The sequence below is a fragment of the Humulus lupulus genome, chromosome 8 (assembly GCF_963169125.1).
Source record: "Humulus lupulus chromosome 8, drHumLupu1.1, whole genome shotgun sequence".
In the NCBI taxonomy this organism is placed as follows: domain Eukaryota; kingdom Viridiplantae; phylum Streptophyta; class Magnoliopsida; order Rosales; family Cannabaceae; genus Humulus; species Humulus lupulus.
Genome location: NC_084800.1, coordinates 69,112,348 through 69,132,414, shown reverse-complemented (window position 1 = coordinate 69,132,414; position 20,067 = coordinate 69,112,348). Strand labels below are relative to the sequence as shown.

General features: G+C 30.6%; 1 protein-coding gene across 4 annotated transcripts; it reads left to right on the top strand.

The window, feature by feature from the left end:
• The first annotated feature begins 7,001 nt into the window (after positions 1–7,001).
• LOC133797689 (sucrose-phosphatase 1-like) lies at positions 7,002–19,659 on the top strand. 4 transcript variants are annotated; one of them, XM_062235681.1, is made up of 8 exons: positions 7,002–7,110; positions 7,191–7,490; positions 7,621–7,722; positions 7,877–8,071; positions 8,185–8,475; positions 8,896–9,082; positions 10,384–10,615; positions 19,544–19,659. In XM_062235681.1, the coding sequence occupies exons 1-7, from the start codon at positions 7,048–7,050 to the stop codon at positions 10,392–10,394; spliced, it is 1,149 nt and encodes a 382-aa protein (XP_062091665.1). In that variant the 5' UTR covers positions 7,002–7,047; the 3' UTR covers positions 10,395–10,615; positions 19,544–19,659. The 4 variants fall into 4 exon arrangements, with proteins under 4 accessions (XP_062091665.1, XP_062091664.1, XP_062091667.1 ...); XM_062235680.1 differs by lacking the exons at positions 10,384–10,615; positions 19,544–19,659 and having other exon boundaries at positions 8,896–9,403; XM_062235683.1 differs by lacking the exons at positions 10,384–10,615; positions 19,544–19,659 and having other exon boundaries at positions 8,185–8,479; positions 8,896–9,094.
• The last annotated feature ends 408 nt before the right edge of the window (positions 19,660–20,067 follow it).

The window sequence follows — 20,067 nt, the reverse complement described above, 5'->3', positions numbered from 1 at the left end:
ATTCACTTGACATCTCCTTGAATAAATTGTCATACTTGTCCCGATGTTGAACATCATCTTGGGGAGGATCATTATAGTTTCTAGCGAGAGCATCATCTTCAGCGTAAACATCCTCCAGGATATCCGCTATCTCTTCTCTATCCTGATCTCGTACCACATTTGGTGGCGGCAGCAACGCCTCTCCATGGTAATGCCACACTTTTTAGGACTGTATGATGCCGTTGTTGAATAAATGCATTGAAATTGCATTTATAGGCTGGAACTTAATGTTCCCACATTTCTTGCATGGACAACGAGTCAAACCCCGATCGTTCACCATATTTTGAGCGACCTCGAAGAACTCCTTAACACCATTTCTATACTCTAGAGACCAACGATTCCTCGCACTCATTCAGCTTCTGTCGCTTGCCATCTTTAACTAAAATTATTAAGAGAACAAATTATCACTAAGTGATAATAATATTTATGATGTATTATGATATCTTATTTTTAAATCAACAAATTATGATGTATTATGGAAGAATCGTTCAATTATGTCTTACGCAATTATATTTTTTTGTAAATCATTTAATTAATTGTTGGTTTTATTTATTCATTATTTAATTAAAATATAATTTTAAATTTATTTAATTGTATTTTGTAATTATTCCTCAAATTTATTTAATTATTTACTTAATTATTATTCAATAACAATTTTATTATATTTGTATTTTACTTAATTACATTTGATTTAATTAATTATTTTTTCAACATTACTTAAAATAAAAATTAAAGTTTACTTAAAATTTAATTATTATTTTTTGTAATTAATGTTAATTTTCTTAAGACTAACAAAATTTGGGCATCATAACGGCTATATTTTAAACTATCCCAAAATTTTATAAAACCTGCAAACTACACACAAAAATATGCATAATATTCCTAGAGCAATATACAGAATATTTCGAGAGCATGCACAACATAAATTAAGATTAATAACATACATCAAATCTTTTTATATCGGTAACATCAAAATAATTTATTTAGTAAATATTTATAAACAAATAATCTTTAATATAAAAAAATAAAATATAATACAAATATACAATATAATATAATAATCTAATCTATTTTTTTTAAAATATACATATAAAGCATTAAAATTAAAAAAAATACATACTCAAATATGTTTTATTTTATTTTTTTAATAAATACTAAAAATATATATTATAAAAATAGTAAATAACAAATGGATTGGTGGGATTACAAAGCTCCATTGAATAGCAGCTGGTATTGGAGGAAAATGATGGCTGTTAAGGACATGTTTAAAGCTAAAATCGATAAGGCATCTTTTGCAGCACTGAAGTTCAGTATCAAAGTAAGTCATGATTTGTTGTTTGATTCCCCTATCAAAGTAAACTGGGCAAAGTATGTTTGGGAGAGGTTCTCTGTACCAAAACACAGATTTGTCTTCTGGTTAGCCATGATGCAGAGATTACGCACCAGAATGTTCATTCACAAGTATGATTCCTCCATTGATTCATCATGCTTATTCTGTGGAGATTTTAGTGAAGATGTTCATCACCTTTTCTTTCAATGCAAATATAGTAGAACATGTCTAATACAGGTGAAAGAATGGCTGGGCTGGAAAGTTAAAACAGAGGAATATGGGCGCCTACTGCATTGGATTGGGAAAACTAGAAGATGGAGCAGGTTTTGGAAAAGCACTTTGACAGCAGTTCTTGCTTCTCTGATCTACCATATTTGGAGAGTGAGAAATGACCTTCTATGGTCTCAAAAGATGTGGATCATAGATCATACCGTCCAGGCAATACAAAGGGATATCAGATTGAGGATATATCCTTTAATTACAAGCAAAACAAAGTCCTTAGATAAAGATTGGTTTAAGACAATTTGTCAAAGTAGTTAATGAGAATGTACAAAGATAATGATGTATTAACGATAGTATTAGTGGGGACATATATTGGGGAATTGTAGATTGGGAATATATAGTCATATAACATACATGGTTGTACATGAATTGGAGATTGTACATGAGTTGGTTTTGAGCAATACAATGATCTTATTTACCAAAAAAAAAAAATAGTAAATAAAAAATATATATTACAGTGGGTCGGCAGGCTTGGGGTCGACAAAGCTGGGAGACTCCACAGAAACAAAAAAAAATCAAAAGAAATTCAATACATAACAAAAACTAAAAAAAAAAAATACAAAAGTAAACTAAACTTACCTTAGGCAGAGGCTCAGGGTTGGGGGTGGGTTGGCGTTGGACGGTCTGGGTGGCCGATGGAGGCTCAGGGTGGGTGGCGATGGAGGCTTGGGGGTGGTGGTGGAAGAAAAAGAAGAGATTGCGTTGAAGGGAAGGTAGTGATGGTGGTGGCGTTGAAGGGAGGGTCGGGGTGGTGGTGGTGGCGTTGAAGGGAGTTTGAAGAAGAGAAGAAATTGAATAGATTGCAAAAATGGGGAAGAAGGCTTGGCAGCTGTGTGTAATATCGTTATGACTTTTGCCGGCGTGTTTTGTTGTGCCGGCAAAAGTCAAGCAGAAAACCCTAATTCAAAACAGTAGCATTTAAATAAGTAAGACTTTTACCAACGCAGTGTAGACTTTTGCCAGCGCAACGAAACGCGCTGGCAAAAGTCTGCCCACTAACCTTCTTTAAAACGTGCATGGACATTAATATAAATGTTGATTTTTGCTAGCGCGTTAGGTGAAATGCGCTGGCAAAAGTACCTAACCAATTCTCTGTCCAATTCGGAATTGAGCCGGCAAAAGATTGAGTTTTTGCTGACGCTTTTCACAAATTGCGCTGGTAAATGTTTCTTTTACCGACGCAATTTTTAATTGCGCCGGCAAAGACCTTCTTTCTTGTAGTGTAATTATTTATATTATAAAATATGCGGACTTTCTTTGACCCAAAGGTCCAAAAGTGAAGTAAGGTTAATCCATCTTTATTGTTAATCTCGATATCGCCTCCAGTAATCTATTTCTTATTTGTATGTGAATTTATATATATATATATATATGTATGTATTATGTAAGTGTATTTAAATATATGCGCAAAGTGATACTCTCTCGTCCCGTTCTCTCCATTCTTTGTTCTCATACTTAATCTTCTTTATTGTTCCTAACTTTTTTTGTTCTTATTTCTGTATACTCAATGTTTGAGTTCTTTTATTTTTTAATTGTTTGAAAATGGCAGTTTGAATTTATACATAAGACCAGTTTAAGGATTCAACTTTTTCTTCCATGTAAGTTTTTCCTTTCTATTTTATATCAATTTTTGCTTGTTTATCTTAAAATTTTCTCGTAATTTTAGGATATTTTTGGGTTAGTTTTTTATATTAATTTTTTGATGTTTTTTGTCTTGAGCTTGAAAGTAGTGTAAGGAAATCATGGCATATGGATCTCTTAAACTAATGGTTGATGCTCTTCAAGTGTTTGAGAAATTGATGCAAAAGAAACTACAGAATATGATTTAATAAAACTATGCATGATTCTAATTTTTGTGTGCTCAAATTCGTTATTATTATTATTATTATTATTGTTAGATGATCAAATATAATATATATTTATAATTATATAACTCAATGTAGCGTATATATCATGAATTTTTTAACTGCCCATTTTTTAGCTTATTCATCTTCTCTTCGAGAAGAACTTTATGTTTTTTTTATCTTACCTTTATTCATAAGGCTTAATAAGTAGGCCACTTTGGCCATATTCTTATCACCTGATTTCTTAAGAAATAATTATGTTATTTTATCTATGTCAAATTTAATTTTGATTTTGCATCTGATTACCGTGACATTTTCAAAAGATAATGAATTGTAATTTTTGTTATGGGATTAATAAAATTTAGGCTTTGATTTTTATTAAAAAAAACAGAAGAAGTTGATGAATTTGTTATTTATTTATTTCGAAAAAAATAAATTAATGTTAAGTATTTTTTTTAGTTTTTTTTAACAATATTTTTTTCAGTTGATCAATAGGTTGTTATAATTTTAATTTTAAATATAACTAAACAATATTAAAATATCTAAATTATAATCAAATAAAACAAATTTAACTAACTTAATTTAAATTAAATCATTTCGTTGTCTTATAAGATATTATATCTATTCTTCCTCTATAAATATGTGTACATAATCAACATTGAAAAACAAACTAGTCTTATTCTATAATACTGTAACAGAATATTAGATCAGTGACGAAATTCTCTACTGAATCTTTTTCCAAGAAAGCAAATACAGCCTTATTAAGTCTAGCTCCACCATACATAGATTACATAATCATGGCAACTATTAATACCACTTACGACATGAACATAAATTTAGACTGCGAAAATAGTGATAGTACTCCTTCACTAAACTTTCTAGGTCACAAGTATTTCGTTTTTAATGTCAATTTTTGCCATGCAATCTTTCCTTCTGAGCGCATTATTCTTACCACTCGTGACTCAGTAGTACTTACTCAGAGCACCTATTTTTCTGAACATTCCAACATCACCAGAACCATGCTCTCTAGAATGGGTGTCACGGACCCAACCGTTCTCTCTAACTTTACCTCCCAAATAGCCACTTTCACTATGCTCAACCTTCTCAATAATCCTACCTTAGCGGCCTTAAAGGTTGTTACCATTTCCCTTTGTGTTGTCGCTGTCAGTGATCTAGAAGAAGAAGAAGAAGAAGAAGAAGAAGAAGAAGAAGAAGCGATTATTGATCGTAGTTTTAGAGAGACACTTGATGACATTCCGAATGTTCCTGCCACGCAAGACTCCATAAAGAAACTAAAGGAATTGAATGATGGCGATGATTTAGCTGGTTTGGGTACTAACAATTGCTCCATTTGTTTGGAAAACTTGTTGTTTGAAGATCACAAAATCGTGGAGATGCCGTGTTCTCATCTTTATCACAAGGATTGCATTGTTCCTTGGCTGGAGATGAAGTATTTGTGCCCTTTGTGTCGCTACTCGATGCCCACTGCTGAAACTTTGTGTTGATTTTTATTGTATCTAAATATATTGTTCACAAGTTTGTTTTGATGATTTTGAAGATGACATTCGAATACAATTATTTATTCTTTTCAGATTAGCTTTCTCCAAATTACATTTTCCTTTTTTGTCGATCGATTACTCCATCCTTCTCTTTCAAGCTTATTATTCTTTTGGGGCTGATTTAAGGGTTTATATTTCTTGTTTTTTGTTATGGTTATTTATTTAAATTGGATTTATGGATGATCTATTTTGGGATGATGAAAGGGTTTAGATTTTTATTATTATTCTGTCTTGCCTTGACAATCTTTGTACCATTTCTTAATTTGTCAAGAATAAAGTTGATGTTTCATCATTGCCTTTGCTATAAGTATCATCCTCTATTTTTTCTTGTTTAATTTATGTGTACCTGAAACTACTCTTGGGTGACTGGGTTTTCTCAAAAAAATTAAAAAAAAAAAAAAAAAAAAAAGACATGCTTGTAACGCTTTATATTTGCCAAATAGGTTTGTAGAAATAATGATTTAGGACTCAAGTGTGTTATTTTGGTATCCAAGGAAATACATAAAGTTTGGCTTCAACGATTTAAGTTTTTTCTTTTCTAATCAAAATTTAATTTCTGGGTTATTTTGTATAGTTGCTACTTGCTAATTCTTTTTCCTCATTCTCACTTTTTAGTGAAGAAGAATGGTTCCAGGTTTAATCAATGCCAGTGATTTATAAAAAGGAAGAGTGTTGGGTCTGAGGTACTCTAAAAGATGCAGATGAATATGTAGTAGAACCAATTGGCATTTTTTTTATTTCCTTTTTAATAATTATTGACTATCCAAAGTATATGGGATATTTAGATGTATGGATACATGTGTTTGATGTATACTTGCATGGTCAAAAGTCTTTTCTAAGTATTTTTTTTTGTTTTTGTATGTTAGTGCACATTTTATATATGCATATAAATGCTAAACATTTGTTAGGTCAATACCTCAGTTTCTTGCAATGAATGACTTTGAACTTCCATGGTTTGGAGCTCCACTTCCATGGTTTCTTTACTTTGGGTGAGTAAGAAGAAGCAAATGAAGCATTTGGAGTTTTGAATCTCCCTAAAACCCACAAAGCTTCGACCAACAATATGTTAAGCTCACTATTTTGAACTTCGTTCCCTTGAACACAACAATTTGTTAAGATAATGATCGTTATATGAACAACAAACTATCACTTGATGAGCTTTCTAGTCACCCATTAGATCTGTACTTGTGCAAGGAAGCAACTTCCCTCTTTATGAAGTGCCTAAAGCGTCAAAATTCAAAAGCTATGTATCGTAAGGGGTGGTACATACAAAACTTTTATATTCCTTACTCAATTTTGTTTTATTTATTACTTAATAAAAAATAAAAGATTTATATTTATTTATTATATCTTAATATTATTTTATTATATTTTATCAGATTGAATACTTGAACTTCCAAAAAAAAAAAAGAATCTTGTTTTGAACTGATCAAAAAAAGCTACCAATGCAGGCCACCTTGGGGTGTCTTATTTCATGGGTATCATCTTAATTTGTAAAGAAGATGATTAAAGTGGCACTAAGGAAGAGTTGCAATTGTTGGGCACCATTAAAACATGTACCCAAATGCGAGATTAATTTTTATATAGATATATGTAGAGATTAATTTTTTAATAATTAAGTAGTTAAAATATTTAAGCTAATCAAATTAATATATATATTGATTAAAAGAGAAAATAAAAAATATTAAAGAGATTTTAGAGTACTACATAATATATATATTTATACACTATATATCTATATATATATATATATAAATTATTATAAATTGATTATATATATTTATTAACTAATTCAAATACTTATTTTGAAAAATATAATAACAAAATAAATATCATCAAGCTCAAAGTCTAAAATGTAAAATTAATTTGAAAAAAAAATGAAGTGAGAAATAAAATGATTCTTTACTACCAATGGTATAAGCAAAAGGAATGATATTGACATTTTCTCGGAATCAGTATAGAGCTCAGCCATAGCCACAGCCTGCGAGAACTCATGATGGATCGTCTCAATGGCTCTGCGCGTCTCATGATAGTCTCTGATCTTGATTCTACTATGGTACATTTTAATTTCCCTTTCATCCTCGTCTTCATCTTATTCTTCTCGATTACTCGAATTCGTTGGTCTGCCATTTGCAGGTCGACCATGACGACCCTCAGAACCTCTCTCTTCTCCGCTTCAACGCTCTATGGGAAGCCTATTATCGCCATGACTCTCTTCTGGTTTTTTCAACTGGAAGATCCCCCGATTCTTACCAACTATTAAGGGCCGAGAAACCCTTGTTAACCCCTGATATCACTGTTATGTCTGTGGGAACTGAGATTGCCTGTGGTGAATCTATGGTGCCCGATGCTGGCTGGGAGCAGTACCTGAATCAAAGGTGGGACAGAGACATTGTCGTGGAAGAAACCTCCAAGTTTCCTGAGCTTCTTCCTCAGGTCAGTTTCTTCGTTTGATTAAGCACGTCAAAGATTTGAGACCACTATTTGATTGATTCCCGTTGTAGCAAACATAAAAAACTTGTTTCAATTTCAGCAAGTTTTGTACTTATATGTGTAACTTTTACAGTCAGAGATAGATCAACGACCTCATAAGGTTAGCTTTTACGTAGAGAAGGACAAAGCGCTCAAGATAATTGGTGTTCTATCAGAACGTTTGGAGAAACGAGGGGTAAGAGATTCATTTTGTTTCTCTACCTTGTGACTCTATAGTAATTTGCTTTTGCAACCCATTGGCTCTGGCATGCTGTAATTCTGTTTGATCTATTATACATGTTTCTATTCATAGTGATATTTTCTCTGATTTTGATCAATGTTTGGCTTAGTTAGATGTAAAGATAATCTATAGTAGTGGGATAGCTTTGGACGTTTTACCAAGAGGTGCTGGCAAAGGACAGGCCCTTGCATATCTACTGAAGAAATTTGAATCTGATGGAAAACTTCCTGCCAGTACTCTTGTTTGTGGTGATTCTGGCAATGATGCTGAACTGTTGAGTGTTCCTCAAGTCTATGGTGTAATGGTCTGTGGACATACAACCTCATGTTTACTTAGTTCAATACTTGCACTTATTTTTGTCCTAGTTCTAAATTGAATTATTATGATTTAAAGCTTACTTATTTCTTGGACATGCAGGTCAGTAATGCACAGGAAGAACTGTTACAGTGGTATTCGGAAAATATGAGAAATAATCCTAGTATAATCCATGCTACTGAGAGATGTGCAGCAGGTATCATACAGGGAATTGGTAGTTTTTGTCTGGGTCCAAATGTCTCTCCAAGAGATATCAGGGACTTTCAAAAGTGTAAAGTGGATATTGTCAACCCTGGTTATGAAGTCGTAAAATTTTACTTGTTCTACGAGAGATGGCGGTGCGCAGATATTCAGAAGTCTACACAGCATATGCAGAATTTTAAATCAGTTTTTGTAAGTAGTAACTTTCACCTTGATTATTCTCTTCAAAAGAAACAAAAAACTTTTCTTCTTTTACATTTTGAATCACTTCGACTTGCCACTTCTCCTACATGAACTGTATAGATCACAATCATTTGAGATGAATGTGTTGAACACAATTAATTGCTTTGAAGATTTGTTATGATGTGGGATGATGATCATAAAGGAATATAGATAGGAGAAAAACAAAAGACATTAAGTTTTTGACAATCCACTATATATTGTCCTGAATCCATTATTTGTTAATCCTATAGTGTTATGACTTTACCTTTTTAACAAAGACTTTTACCTTTGCTAAAAGTTGATAGTGAGCATGTACATGTTTGTGATACCTTCAACTCTACTACAGTAAGATATTATAATTGGTTCCTCTTGGTATTTCAATTTTGTTAGCACTCTTCTTGTACTCTGGTCCATCCCTCGGGAACTGAGCAGCATATTCACCAGTGTGTGGATGAAATGGAAAGTTTGCATGGAGACAGGCAGGGAAAGCAGTTTCTGGTATGGGTAGATCGAGTGTCCTCGGCACAAATCGGCTTAGACACTTGGCTTGTGAAGTGCGCTAAATGGGAGTCACATGGTAAGATTGTCTTTTATCATGTTGTGTTGATATCGTGGGATGAAAACATTATAGAGAGAGGAAGATGGAAAAAGTGAGTGAAGTGAGAAAATTATTTACGATTTATGTGAGGTTAATGAAGTTATTTTCAGGAATTATTGATTTTCTTAGTATGTTTTAAATTGGAATAGTTTATTTGGGACTGAAGCAGAAGCAGTGAAATGGATTGTGGCAACTAGAGTTTAATTCGTCCTGAAATAGTAGGTTGAATTATAATGCTCCTCTGGATGTTTGTTGTTGAATAAGATGCATTTATGAGGCTTTGAAACCTGAATAACTTCATTTTGACTTTGTTCATTGTGGCTGCAACTTTTTTCATATCTGTCCTGTCTTCTGGTGCTGTAGCAGAACAAGTTAGAGCCAATTCCATTATGGAGGATAGGCATTCCTTCTTAAGTACATAGTGTTCCTCGTCTACCCTCAATAAATTTGAATCTATGACCTCAGTTATTGCACGTTGAAATGAATTTTCAATCCACTGTTTTAAATTCATATCTCCACTAAACATTCCATCAGTTGGCTTTTGTCTTGTGAAGGTCTCCACTGTTTTAAAAACGAATATGTTACTTTTTTTCTTTCCATTTGTGCTCAATAATTAATTAATTATTTTAATTATCTAATAATTTTAATTTACAATATTAAACTAATTTAGTAAAATTAAATATTTATTAAATCCTTTGTTATTTTGAAATGCTAATTATTAAAAAAATATTAATATATAATAATTTTTAAAATAAAAAAATACAATTATTTAATATATTATTATTTTATCCATGAATGACAATAATATCATCTCCATTTAAATCTGTTTCTAACTTTATGAAATAAGATAATTAAGGAAACTTAGTCAAACTAATAAAATCTAAAGAGGAAACTAAATTCTAAACCTATTAGGAAACTCCTAAAATTAACAAAATATTCCACCCAGGAATTATGTGTGGACATCTCTTAATCATACTAGGGTTAGTAATTACTCTATTTAAGGACCTATAATCTCATCAAAATATTTCATAGTTTTCTCAAGCAAAAAAATCTGCTTATTCTTAGATCACCCTCCATCCCTTAAATTATTAGTAGCTTCTTTTAGTTTCAAGTATGTTAATTCACTGCTACTATACAAATTATAACCTTTCTTTTTCATTTTTTTTATCTAATTTTTGTATGACATAAATAAAATACAATGTTGATTTTTTCTTTTTCATTTTTTTTATCTAATTTTTGTATGACATAAATAAAATACAATGTTGATTTTGTAATTGTAGGACTCGAATAATAATGAGGCCGATCAGGAAAACAAAAAATGACTCAAAAATCAGCATGGCTTGTACAAAGAAAATACAAAAAAAGCAAGAGTGACCCAAAATTTACAGTTGATGAGAATGGTCTTCCAAATTCAATGAAGACTATTGATTGGCTTCCCAATGATTTGATTGTGGATATATTAGGTCATGTTGCTGCTACATCCATCTCTGATTTCTTCAACGCTAAACTAAGGTAACTATCTCTCTTTCTTTTCTTTTCTTAGTAAATACATATATTATAATAATTATGGTTTTAATCAATCAAATTATTGTTTTTTTAAATTTCATTCTCATATAGTCTATCACCTAATTAAATATTGTTGATTTATATATTTTTTTTGTTTACAGATACAATATTATGCCAAATATATAATCTTTAGCTAATTTTTATTTCAAATTTAATATGAGGATTAATTGCCATTTATATTAGAAATATTTCTAATTATTATAAATATGTCACTTTTGTGCAGGTTGGAAATTATTCAATAGATTAGCCAAAGATAGTGATCACTATATGTACAATAAACTATCACTTGATGAGCTTTCTTGTCACCCATTGCACCTTTACTTGTGCAAGGAAGCAACTTCCCTTTTTATGAAGTGCCTAAAAAATAAAAATTCAGAAGCTATGTATCGACAAGGTGTGGTAAGTACATAAATTTTATATTTCTTAGTCAATTTTTTTATTTATTACTCAATAAAAAAAAAGATTAATTTAATATATGTATTTATCATCACTTAATTTTATTTTATTATGTTGAAAAAAGTTGTCAATGCAGGCCACCTTGGGGCATGTTATTTCATGGGTATCATCCTGATTTGTAAAGAAGATGATGAAAGTTGCACTAAGGAAGATAGCACAAAGGAAGGGTTACAATTGTTGGGCACTATTAAAACAAGTGCCCAAATGCGAGAGTGTCGAGAGAAACTGAAGGAGATAGCCAACTCGTTGTGGTTTATTCCAAATCGTTACTTTCTTAGACCAAAATTTTTTGAGTGCCACTTTCTAGAACGGAAACGAAACTCGTGGCCTCATGCAGATGATTTATTGTCCTATCACATATGTAGAGTCAATAATGAAATAGTTTGCACTTGCAATATAGTCAATGGTGGCTATTCATTTTCATGTCAAACTTGTTATCAACAATGATTTATTATTTGTTTAAGGGCATTTCTGACTCATCTTATTTGTTAATTTTTGTTTTAATAATAAATATTGTTATTATTACATATTGCTTTGCTCTTAGTTTCTTAAATTTATGTTTTAACAAGCTGGTCATTTTCTTGTTTGGCATTTTAATTTCCTTAGGTGGTAGTGATGTACTAAAAATGTATTTTCTATATTTATCCCAAAACCCAAAATTGTCTAAATCAAGAACGAATGCATATTTATAAAATTTATCATTAAAATCTTCTAATAAATATTTATTTTGTATTTGTTGACCAACTGATATGAAAAGTAGGAATGGTGCCGATTGTTGAGTATTAGGTCATAATAATAATAATAATAATAATAATGATTAAAACTATATCTTTTATAATGTAAGTAACACTAAATAGAATAATATAACTCAAAATCCGGATACATTATGTATAAATATATTCCAAATTTATTAAATAAAATATATTGAAATGTAATTTTTTAAATTCTTTTTATTTTCATTAATATATCAATTATTTGATAATGTATATAATTTGTATAAAAGTGTATATATATATATACATTAGATACAATTAACTTGCAAGGCAAATTTACTTAGTTTTATTTATAGAATTTATTAATTATTTTTACTAAATTTATATTAATGTCGTATAAATTTGAAATAAATATTTTATTTTAATTAAATAATTTATTTATTTTTGTTTAAGTTTATGTTTGTTCTAGTTTTTGAATTTGGGAGTGACTACAAGAGATTATATATTATATGTTTAATGTAATATTAAATATTATAGCTGGATTTTAAATTTAAATTTTTTGCTAGTTTTAAAAAAAAGTAATTTGTTGCTAATTGACAGCAGATTATATTATATGTTTAATATGATATTATTAGTGAGGTTAAGTTTAAGTAAATTTTATTTAAGTTATAAAACGTATGATTTTATTATTTTTAAATAATTATCATTGCAAATATCTCAAAAATATCTTATTTTAATTTTTCTAATTATTTATTTTATTTTATTTAAGTTTAAGTGTTTACAAACTACCGTTAAATATAAGAATATTATGTTAAATATGAGAATATTCCGTTAAAGTTAACATTAAAAATATAAAAAACTGTTAAAACCAAGTGTTATCCCCAAAAATGGAGATTGATGATGTGGCAATAGAGGTGAAAAATGGCAGTACATGGTCAGTAAAAGACAGATTAATAGTCAATAAATACATTGACTCCTCAGAGTTGTGATAAAGTGACCCGGTAGACTGGTGAAGAGTTTGGACTGCTTGAAAGATGTCATAACCAAGCTAAGTGCATCCTAGGAGATCCCAAGGGTGTGGTCCGAGGAGACCCCAAGGGGGTGGTCCTAGGAGAGCTAAGGAGAGTGCATCCTAGGAGAACTAAGGAGAATGCATCCTAGGAGATCCCAAGGATGTGGTCCGAGGAGAGCCCAAGGGACTTTGGTCCGAGGAGAACCCAAGAGAGTGGTCCTAGGAGACCCCAAGAGAGTGGTCCTAGGAGACCCCAAGGATGTGGTCCGAGGAGAGCCCAAGGATTTGGTCTTTATACATATGTCCAACAAGTGCATGGTTGCCCAAATAAAAGAGTGTCATGTTAGAGGAGAGATATGGCATGCTAGAGGAGAGTGCCATGTTAGAGGAGAGGAGTGCATGTCCTACCACCATGCACTTGTCCGACCCACAAAAACATGTCCTACCACCATGCATATGTCCGACCAGCACTTGCATGGGTGGTCAGTAGGAGGTGGATCAACTAGCTAGAGGAGGACTAAGTCAAGATTCACAGAAAACTTCAACAAGATACGCGGGAATCTCTCATTCTTCCCACAAATGGGGGGTGTTGTTACATTTTGAATGTTTTTTGTAATTTAAATGTAATAAATATAATAAAATATCCCGATTCTAGGGGATATCAGATGTATGACCCTAAGCCTATAAATAGAGGGCTTATGGGATTAGAAAGGGGCTTCTTCTTCTTATTTGAAAGGATTATTGTATTTTTGCAATCTGTATTGAAGAAACTCAATTAGCTCAGTCCATCTAATATTGAGTACAGATCTATAATCACAACTCTAAGTGGATTAGGCTATTACCGACTGATCGGGGCTGAACCACTATAAAATCTCTTGTGTTATTTACTTTTCTTGATTAAACTATCTGTATTATTTAAATTCTCTTGAAGGTTTGTCGTATTTGACGTTCTCACGTCGTTGGCTAAAAACACAGTCAACACCAAGAATTACCGTTATCTACATATTTATTATAGAGAAGAGATGTAACTAATTAAATAAAGATAATTATTTTATGGGTGAAAATCATTTTGGCTCATGTGTTGTACAAAAGTACTCGATCGAACCCTATGTTTTATTAAATTAAATGACAATTCAGACCTTGTAATTTGCAAAATAGAACAAAGTAATTTGTTGGATCTAATTTTGGTCAAATAATTTTTTAATAAGACTAAAATTCCCTCGAGTTTTATCAATATTTAATTTTAAATTATATTAAATAAAAATTAAAAAATGTAATATTTAATTTAAAAATTAATTCAAAATCAAAATTAAAATTTTAATCTTTATGGTAAACTTAATTAAATTAAACTAAAATGTTAAATGAAACTTAATTAAAACAAAATCAATATCTCAAACCCATATATTCAAAGAAATAACTAAACCAAAAATAATGAAAATGTGTTCTTGAGTTCATCTCAAAACCAAATTCAAAGAAAAACAAAATGTTATCATCATCAAATCAATATCCCATCTCAGACTTGAATAACCAAACCCAAAATCAAAATCAATATTCTATTCTCATCCCAGATTTCTCCCACCAAAGAAACATAATCTCGATTATGATTAATTAAATAAAAATAATAAGTATGTTGTTATACAAACTAGATATAAAACACTTAAAAATTTCACATAGTGAGGATGTGAAATTTGAGTTTCAATTGTAGACACTTAGAAATTGTGTTTTTCGGTCAAAAGTTATACAATGAGATATCTAAGGAAGCCCAAAAAATTCTGGAGCATTTGGAGGGGTTTAAGGTCATTTTTGAGAGGTTTAACCTCGCCACCTAGTAAGAGACACATCGCCTAGTGCCTTAAGGTTTCAAGAAACCTAGCAGTCGATGCATTGCGTGCTGGCAGTCGACGCGTTGCCTAACGTGTCTGCACAGACACATGTTTTAACTCCAAATGATGTGTTTTTGAGGCTCTAATTCCTATTATTTAAACCTATCTATAAAAAAAATCTCATAGGGTTTTGATATACTTGATCACTCTCTAACCTCCCTCTCCCTCTCGCTTTCAAGATCTCAAGTTTTCTCCAAGAAATTCATAAAGAAAGTGCTTAACTTTGTGAGTTTAAAAGACTTGTTCAATCCCAACTCTCATTTCCTCTTAGAAAAGCCTCAAGCATCCATTGAGGGCTAGGAAATAGAGAATAAGGACATCGACACATCTCGTGCATAAGTCTTGGTTGTGGTTTTGCAAAGGAAGAAGAAATTGAAGGTGGTGTTCTAAGCAATGTTTTTTTTATCTCCAAGAAGACTCAAGAAGTTTTGTCTACAAACTAGGGTTTGCATCATCTAACTCAATCTTTTATTGGTCTCCGTCAAGATTCATAATATTGTGGTGGTGTAATCTCACTCCCCCCAACAATCTCTACCAAACTCAATTCAAAACATAAAAAACCCAAAAATTCATAAAGCTAGATTTTTTCATAAATACAAAGAATGAAACAAAAAATTGCTAAATCAACCATGATGCAAAGTGGAAATAAAACCCAATCCATGGTTTGGAGCTCCACTTCTATGGTTTCTTTACTTTGGGTGAATAACAAGAAGCAAAGGAAGCATTTGGAGTTTTGAATCTCCCCAAAACCCATAAAGCTTCGACCAACAATCTGTTAAGCTCACTATTTTGAACTTCGTTACCTTGAACACAACAATCTGTTAAGATAGTGATTGCTATATTAACAACAAACTATCACTTGATGAGCTTTCTAGTCACCCATTGGATATGTACTTGTGCAAGGAAACAACTTTCCTCTTTATGAAGTGCCTAAAGAGTCAAAATTCAGAAGCAATGTATCATCAAAGGGTGGTACGTACAAAACTTTTATATTTCTTACTCAATTTTCTTTTATTTATTACTCAATGAAAAATAAAAAATTAATTTAATATATTTATTTATTATAACTTAAAATTATTTTATTATATTTTTACATATTAATTACTTGAATTGCCAGTAGAAAAGAGAGTTCGGTTTAGAACTATTGAAAAAGGCTGCCAATGCTGGTCACCTTGGAGCATCTTATTTCATGGGTATCAAGGATGAAAGTAACACAAACCAAAGTAGCACTAAGGAAGGGTTACAATTGTTGGACAGTATTAAAATAAGTGCCCAAATGCGAGAGTGCCAAGAGGAACTGAAGGAGATAGCCAACTTGTTGTGGCTTACTCCAAATCGTGACTTTCTCATACCATACCTTTTTGAGAGCCAATTTCCAAAACAAAACTGAAACTCGTGGACTTGTGCGGATGATTCGTTGTGCTGTCACACGTGCCGAGTCAATAATGAAATTGTTCACGCTTGCAACATAGCCACTAGTGGCTATTCATTTTCATGTCTAGCTTGTTATTAGAGATTTATTATTTGGTTAATGGCATTGGGCATTTGTCACACTGATCATTTTCTTATTTCACCTTTGAATTTTCTTATCCCAACGTTTTCTAATTCATGAAAGAATCAAATTTATTAATAAAGTCATGAAATAAATTTATATTTTGGTATTTTGTATATATAGGAGAGAATGGGGAGGAGAATTTATATTGTTTTTATTTTAAATATGGTTTATTATATAGAAATATAATAAATAAAATTGATATATAGCACCTCAAATCATAATTATCATGCAATATGATGCCTTGATTGTTGCATTTTTACCTTATAATTAAAGGTTTAATTCTCTACAATTATAATTTTTTTTTTAAAATGTTGCGGTTTGTTTGGCATTTACACGTTATGTCTAGGTATGGCTGATGTACTACTAACATTAACTTTGACCAAAAAAAATTTAAATGATTTGATTAAATTTTAGGAACAACTTATGATACGTAGGGAATTAAGTATTTTAGTTTTTTTTTTGTCACAAATAATTTTATTATTCAAAGAGTTTATACGTTTTTGGTCCTTGTGTTTTTCTCCCTTACACGTTTGGACCCCGTATTTTGTTTAATTATTTTTTGGACTTTGTATTTATTAAAATAGAAAAAATAAGCCCCTGAAATCAATTTTGGTCAACAAAATTTTAAATATCCCTAAAATACCCTCTGTTTTTAGGTTTTAAAATAGGGCAGGTAATCATTTGATACCCTGTATTTTTGCAAAGTATCATTTTGGTACCCTCTGTTTTCAATAATGCTCATATGGTACCCTGTATTTTAAAATCGTACATATTTGGTATTCTAAACTCAAATTCAATTAATAAAATTTTACCAATTTAATCAAACTGCTGTCAATTATGTAAGTTCCAAATTTAAATTTAATTACTTAATTACATATAATTGATGACAGTTTGATTATATTGACAAAATTTTATTTATCAAATCGGAGTCTAGGGTATCAAATATGTATAATTTTAAAATTCAGGAAACCATATGAGCATTATTAAAAATAGATAGTAACAAAATGATACTTTGCACAAACAAAGAGTACCAAATTAGTAAATTCCCTTTAAAAGACTAGAAAATTTATTTAATGAATTTAATATATTATAAAGAAAAACTAAAAATAAAAAGAATTAAATAAATGAAATAGAAGAGGTAAAAGGAAAGGAACAATCGTTTTACCTTTTCGTCTTCCTCAAGCAACTGGAGAAAACCAGAGGAAGAAAGACGACGACATCAAAATCACTAACCTGCGATTTCGTGCTGAAGGAGTCGAGTGCGGGCTGAGTGGAAACTCATACCCACAAGGTGAGTCCTGCATTTTGTGCAGTTCTTCCTTCTTCCCACCACCACCTTCGATCTTCCTCATTACATTGTCGCTGATTAGCATACCCTCCTTCGCCCTCGGCAGGCTTTCCGAATTCAGAGGAAACAATATGCCGTATTCCGAATTCAGAGAAGTTATTATTCTGTGTTGAAAGTTAACGGAAGTCCTTCTTTACATTACTGTGAATATTTCAAGGGAAATTTTTAACGGCCTGAAAAAATTAGGGGGCACGATACGGTAGTGGTAATAGTTCGGGGGGTAAAAACCCTAAATAGCCAAATCTAAAATGCATTAGAAATCTAACCAAAATTAAAGTGTTTTTGCAACTTCAAAAGCCCAGAAATATATTCCTACCCAAAATGATAAGAATGTGATCATACAATTAAATAATATTTTAACATTAAAAATCTATGTTCATATGGTATGTAACCATCAAGCAATATTTACATAAACTTATTATATATTCCCGTATATTGTATTTTCATTAGTTTGAATGGTTTTTCTTCAACTTATATCGAATAAACATACACAAGTAAGTATAAGATCCTAAATTGGTAAGTATCAACCCAAATGATACAATTATTTAGATTATCTCCAATCACTAACATAATCTTTGTGTAACTTTTATTTTACACTCGTTTGGTCTAGATTCATAATTTTATTTATCACAACTTACCTAATATTACACTAAAAATAATTTTCCTTTAAAGAATATGTTACTTGCTCAATAATTAATTAATTATTTTTATTATCTACTAATATTAATTTACAATATTATACTAATTTAGTAGAATTAAATATTTATTAAATCCTTTGTTATTTTGAAATGTTAATTAGTTATTAAAAAATATATTAAAATATAATAATTTTTAAAATAAAAAAATACAATTATTTAATATATTATTTTTTTATCCATGAAGAGTGACAATAATATCATCTCTATTTAAATCTATTTCAAACTTTATAAAATAAGATAATTAAGGAAACTTAGTCAAACTAATAAAATCTAAAGAGGAAACTGAATTCTAATCCTATTAGGAAAGTCCTAAAATTAACAAAATATCCCCCCATGAATTATGTGTGGACATCTCCTAATCATACTAGGGTTAGTAATTACTCTATTTAAGTTCTATTTAAGGACCTATAATCCCATCAAAATATTTCATAGTTTTCTCAAGCAAAAAAATCTGCTTATTCTCATACCACCCTCCATCCATTAAATTATTAGCAGTTTCTTTTAACTTCAGGTACGTTAATTCACTGTTACTATACAAATTATAACCTTTCTTTTTTATTTTTTCATACGTCGACCTCTCCATAACACACCATACATAAATATACATAGCTTTCATATATGAGTATATATGATATGATTCTTCTAATTTTTCAATGACATAAAATACAATGTTGATTTTGTAAATGTAGGACTCGAAGAATAATGAGGCCGATCAGGAAAACAAAAAATGACTCAAAAATCAGCATGACTTCTGCAAAGAAAATACAGAAAAAAAGCAAGAGTGACCCAAAATTTACAGTTGATGAGAATGGTCTTCCAAATTCAATGAAGACTATTGATTGGCTTCCCAATGATTTGATTGTGGATATATTAGGTCATGTTCTGCTACAATCATCTCTGATTTCTTCAACGCTAAACTAAGGTAACTATCTCTCTTTCTTTTCTTTTCTTAGTAAATACATATATTATAATAATTACGGTTTTAATCAATCAAATTATTGTTTTTTTAAACTTCATTCTCATATAGTCTATCACGTAATTAAATATTGTTGATTTATATATTTTTTTTGTTTACAAATAATATTATATACAATATTATGCCAAATATATAATCTTTAGCTAATTTTTATTTCAAATTTAGTATCAGGATTATTTGCCTTTTATATTAGAAATATTCCTAATTATTATAAATATGTCACTTTTGTGCAGTTGGAAATTGTTCAGTAGATTAGCCAAAGATAGTGATGACTATATGTACAACAAACTATCACTTGATGAGCTTTCTTGTCACCCACTGGACCTGTATTTGTGCAAGGAAGCAACTTCCCTCTTTATGAAGTGTCTAAAGAATTAAAATTCAGAAGCTATGTATCGACAAGGTGTGGTAAGCACATAAATTTTATATTCCTTAGTCAATTTTTATTTATTTATTACTCAATAAAAAAAAGAGATTAATTTAATATATGTATTTATCATCACTTAATTTTACTTTATTATATTTTCACAGATTGAATATCTGAACTTCCATCAGAAAAAAGAGTCTGGTTTAGAATTATTGAAAAAAGTTGTCAATGCAGGCCACTTTGGGGCATGTTATTTCATGGGTATCATCCTAATTTGTAAAGAAGATGATGAAAGTGGCACTAAGAAAGAGTTACAATTGTTGGGCACTATTAAAACAAGTGCCCAAATGCAAGAGTGTCGAGAGAAACTAAATGAGATAGCCAACTCGT